At 42.7% G+C, this 5,196-nt stretch overlaps 1 protein-coding gene across 1 annotated transcript in view; it reads right to left on the bottom strand.

Annotated features, from left to right (window-relative positions):
• Positions 1-5,196, bottom strand: part of LOC104957184 (delphilin-like) — a 28,202-nt gene that overhangs the window by 3,328 nt on the left and 19,678 nt on the right. Inside the window, exons 5-10 of the mRNA XM_010784793.1 lie at positions 4,324-4,520; positions 2,422-2,577; positions 2,253-2,339; positions 2,041-2,170; positions 1,286-1,404; positions 454-618 (exon numbers count right to left, since the gene is read on the bottom strand). Coding sequence (XP_010783095.1) covers positions 454-618; positions 1,286-1,404; positions 2,041-2,170; positions 2,253-2,339; positions 2,422-2,577; positions 4,324-4,520 — 854 coding nt within the window. The remainder of the gene's footprint in view (positions 1-453; positions 619-1,285; positions 1,405-2,040; positions 2,171-2,252; positions 2,340-2,421; positions 2,578-4,323; positions 4,521-5,196) is intronic.

The raw sequence follows: 5,196 nt of genomic DNA, 5'->3' as shown, positions 1-5,196 counted from the left end.
GTGTGTGTGTGTGTGTGTGTGTGTGTGTGTGTGTGTGTGTAGGGTGACGGCATCATGTAAGTTGCGCTGAGAGGCGACACAGAGGTCACACACAGTGTACCCCCCCCGTTGACAGTTCACGAGCGCGTCCATAGTGTCTCCCCACCACCTCCCGTCCACCCAGTAAAAAAAAAATCCCCACTACACCACTGCTCATAAGTGTTCTGTTTTCTGATGTTAGTTGTGATTTTCTAATAATTATGTAAAGAAAATATGTGTTTCATCTGAGATACGACTCAAAATAAGATTTTGTGACTTAACAAGATGATGCATTGTCTAACAACAAGACCTGATATCTCACTGCAGTGTATTTCTGACGTTAGGTCTTATATCAGGTGTAGAGACATATTCTGACTACCGTAGATACTAGACAAATATACTTGGCAAGATGTCAAGTTTTTGTGGTGAGCTTACCTCAAACTTGCCGATGAACTCTGCGAAGATGGCGAAGAAGGACTCGGTGTTGGCGGACTTGCTGTCCTCTCCGAAGAACGAGGCCACTTTGGAAAACTCCTCCATGGCTAGGGTCTGCAGGGACTCCAGAGACTGGATCGCAGGGTGGCTGTTCTCCAGGAAGCTCTGTGGGAACAACAAGGTCACACATTCAAGATTCATGACACTCATTATTACACATCAAAGTCAGCTAACTTGTCATGAGGAATTGTCAGCCAGTAAAACTTTCAAATGTCCTCTTGCGGCTCTGAATGACCTTTCTAAAGTTTGAGAAACAACACTGATTTCTTCTCAGCTTTGCAGTCCAATAAATGATAACAGACAGCCTGCGTTACCATCTGATTTGTTAGAGATTTAATAAAGCTTGAGACAGCTAGCTTAGCATAACGACAAGACATGTTATATCTTGTATGATTCATTTGTGAAAGTTAAATGACAAATTATATTTTTTACGGGGTTTGTGTACTAGACTAAAGTTGTTGTTACACACAAACTAAACAAACAAGATATGAAGTGTGCTAATAGTTACTTTTTCTTGATTCCGGACAAAGCCAGGCTAGCTATTTAGCCACGTTCCAAGTCCTAATGCTAAGCTAAGCTAAACTGTTATCTATACAGAGAGAGGGGGATTGAACATTTCATCTTATTGGCAAATAAGTACATTTCCCAAAATATCAAAATGATCCTTTAATTACATAAACTGTCAGTAATCAGTAGCTTCCATGAACACATATATTTGTAATGCTTAGATGTCTGATGTGTGTGTATCATATATTTAAAGTTTTTGGCGTACGCTCATGACGGAGGCGAAGTGGTCCTCGGAGGTGGGCGGGATCTTCAGACACGCCTTCCTGATGTCCAGGATGGTGGAGTGAAGGTCAGTCAGCTCTGCAGTGATGGCCTTCTGGTTCACTGAAGGCATATTCACATATATGGAGGTTAGTTACAAAAATAGTTTAAAGGGGCCCTGTTATCCTTTTTTTCAAGTTTTCCCTTTCATGTAGTGCTTTGCTTAGGTTTTTGTGAGTGTAAATCAACTCCATTGGACTCCTTTGTTTACATCCAAACTGTAGTGACATCACTATGTAACACTTGCGCTTCTATTGGCTAACGTTTCAACACATTGTACGTGATAGGCTAAGGGGCGGGACATCACTTAGAGGTTGACCAATCACAACAGAGCCAGCCAGCTAACCAATCAGAGTAGACTGGGCTCTGGTTTCAGACAGAGGGTGAAAAGAGGTGCTGAAGCACAGGCAGTATGAGAAAAATAAAGTGCTTTTGAACATTAAAGCATGGAGACATGTCCCAGTAGAGACACTACATATTGATATGAACCTGAACATTTGCATTATATGTCCTCTTTAAGCAACTAATGTACATTGTTTAAATATTGTAAAACAGGTGCAGGGAACTGGCAATTAATTCTTAGAATAACGAGAATCAACTTGCATTAGATGCTTATAAAGTGTTAAAATGACTGCATTCAGCTACTAAGTGATACTCCTGCAGGAAAGCAGAGTTACAGCGGCTGAAAAATCATCGTACCCTTGGCGGCCAGAGGCACCGTTGTGAGGTCTCTGGAGAAGTTGAGCAGCTCGGGGAAGTGTTGGCACAGAGACTTGGCCAGAATGTGGAGGAAGGTGGATTTCCCGTCTACTGTTTTGGTTGTGCTAAGCTGAAATAAATGAGGAAAGAATGAATGCTAAAAGCTACAAGTGAAGTCTATTGTGGTTTTAGCGTAGGAGTTTTTCCCCTACCTCAGTGAGGAAGTTGATCTTAAAGCTGGTCGTCCGGTGGCTCTTGGGCTGCCCATTGTTCAGGTAATTCCCCATTGCAAGTACAAACTGTGGAAAGAAGAAACACTTAATGATTGCTTTTAAGATAAATAATAAGCTAAACTTTCCTCTCCTTTCTCTGGGTGTTTACCTCCAGGATTTTGGCGAGCTTCTTGCTGCTCTTCAGCTCCACTGAAGCCTTGTAGATGTAATCGTACGCAACCTTCATCTCCTCCGTCCTCTCCTGCAGGGTGGTCTTGAAGTGGAGGCTCCGCAGACGGGTTTTATACTCGGGAACCGTCAGCATCTAAAGAACAAATTTGGCTTAGTTCACTTTCTTTTTCTAACTTTAGTTGAGTGTTTTTCATGCAGAAACTGAGAAAAAAGACGAAAAAGTTTGATCGAAAATACGTTCTCTTCTGTGTTCATGACTTAAGGACATGAATATCTTTCTTGGTTTCTTAAAAATAAAAAATAAAATATGTTAAGAGTAAAAAAAACCTGTTGTCAGGTAAAAAAAAAAAGTTTCTGAAGTTCACAGGATCTTTTCTTGTAATTGAACAGGCAATTTGTGAGAAAAAAAGTTGAAAACATCAGAAAATCTGACAACATTTCAAGAAGTCTCCATTCTAAAAGAAGTGCCTCTATTGGACTCCTTTGTTCAAGTCATAATGGCTAGCGCTCCAACACATTGTACGTGATAGGCTAAGGGGCGGGACTTCTCTAAGAGGTTGACCAATCACAACAGAGCCGGTCAGCTAACCAATCAGAGCAGACTGGGCTCTGGTTTCAGACAGAGGGTGAAAAGAGGTGCTGCAGCACAGGCAGTATGAGAAAAATAAAGAGCTTTTTGAACATTAAAGCATGGAGACATGTCCCAGTAGAGACACTACATACTGATATGAACCTGGCAATGAGCAGAATAGGGCCCCTTTAAAATGTGTTTATTTAGGCATTGTTAATCTCTGCAAACATAAGAGATCCTTGAGCAAACAGTAATTTAAGAGCAGCTATTTACAAGGCTCCTTAGGCTCCATTTACACAGAGACGAAACGGAGAACGAACCAAATTCGATATCAAAAAAGTCTTCCGTCCACACGGTATCGGCTCAATAAACATGTCCGTCCACACGAGACCGCTCGACCCGCTGGAGACGCCGGGCCTGTAAGTGGTGCTGTACTTCCGCCACAAAATACACCAAAAGCAGCGAAGAAGACCCCCGAGCATGGTTGCCATGGTTGCCTGGTTGCCCTTCTGTTTATTCTCCGCAGTGGATTTAGCAACATGTATTTCATGTAGTTCTCCATGTTGCTGATTGTTGTGGTAGAGGAGCTGTAGATTTTGCACTAACATCTGTTCTCTTTTTCTCCCTCCCCGAGGCGAGCGTGTGCCCCCACTGCCACTAACTCTGAGCCTGGCTCCCGAGCAGGACGTTCTCCCCGGTAGTCCACCAGCAGATGAAAAACACCCACCTCTCCGCCTCTTCCAAGAGACGAGGGAACCGTGCTGGGTGCACTGTCCTGCGAGATACCGGGACCTGGCTCGAAACACTCGGAACACTGTTGTTGTTGTTCGAAACACATCAGCAATGACACGGGTGACGCGGGGGTGAGCAGGAGAGGCGGGGCTATGGTGTATAGGGCGTACACACAGAGCCGTTTGGCCCCCCAGAGCTTTCCGTCCGCAGATCTACCCACCTTGGGACCCGTTATCGTTTGAGGGCTCCGTTTCCGCGGCTCCGTTTCCGCGATTCCGTTACGGCCTCGTGTGGACGAACAGTCCATACGATAGAGAACTGTAGCGGATACAACCCGTTCCGTCTCCGTGTAAACGTGGCCTTAGGCTCTCTCAGCGTCCATTAAATATAAAAAGAGGTAATCAAACTCAAATCAAGGACCCTTTTCTGAGATGCCGTGAAGAAAAATGATCAGTAATCAAATGATATATCAAATTGTGACGGATGTGACTAAAGTGAAAAATAAAGAGCTTTTTGAACATTGAAGTAATTTTTTCTCATGGTTTTCTTTAGTTTGATTGTTAGAGTTATTTGTACCTGGAAGATGAACTGGTCTGGCTCGCTGAGTTTGGCGGGGTCCTGCTCGAACTGCTCGTACTGCTTGACCTCCTCTTCGTTGGGGGCGTACAGCAGCAGCTGCTTGATGTGAGCGGGCTCCAGACGCTCCGTGGTCATGTTCATCAGAACCTCACGCAGCTCAGAGGTGGAGAGCTTCAGGTGGGCGATGAGGATGGCTGCAGTGAGGAGGAGGAGGAGGAGGAGAGGAGATGAGAAGAAGATTTAGGTCTGTTTTTACACATCACAAAGATGAGTGCTGTGTTCCTGACTGAGACTGAACCTTTAATCCCACTCTGATGGTGTTTCATTTCTCTCTCTCTCTTATTCATTGTGTACGGGTGCACGTAATGTCAGCAGGAACAACCTTGTTACTTTGGAAAGTGAATCCATTATTCATTGTATTAATGAATATATAACAGGGTCACATTTCATTTCATTTGTATTTTACTTTAACAATATATATTTTCCTTTTTAATAAACATGTTATTTGTAATCAATGAATTCAAAGTAATAAATAAGGTAGGGAAAAATCCTAAAATGTAATTATATCAGTATTTTAAAGTTACTTACTTAATTGTAATGTTTCTTACTTACAAACATATTTTTTTCATAATTTTTCACATTTTATAAAACATGGGTCTAACTATAGCCTGTATATATAAAGGGTCTTACATACAATGCCTTAAAGGTCACCTATTATGCAAAATCCACTTCTCCATGTCTCTTCTACATCAACATGTGTCCCCTCTTCCTGATGTCTCTTCTACATCAACATGTGTCCCCTCTGTGGAAAGAGACTCTGAAAGTTTCAGGAACAAAGATTCTCTCTTTTTGTCCTGATCCACTTCTATA

This window comes from Notothenia coriiceps, unplaced genomic scaffold (assembly GCF_000735185.1).
Source record: "Notothenia coriiceps isolate Sejong01 unplaced genomic scaffold, NC01 NC01_scaffold00026435, whole genome shotgun sequence".
Classification (NCBI taxonomy): domain Eukaryota; kingdom Metazoa; phylum Chordata; class Actinopteri; order Perciformes; family Nototheniidae; genus Notothenia; species Notothenia coriiceps.
This window is presented reverse-complemented; position numbering and strand designations above follow the sequence as displayed.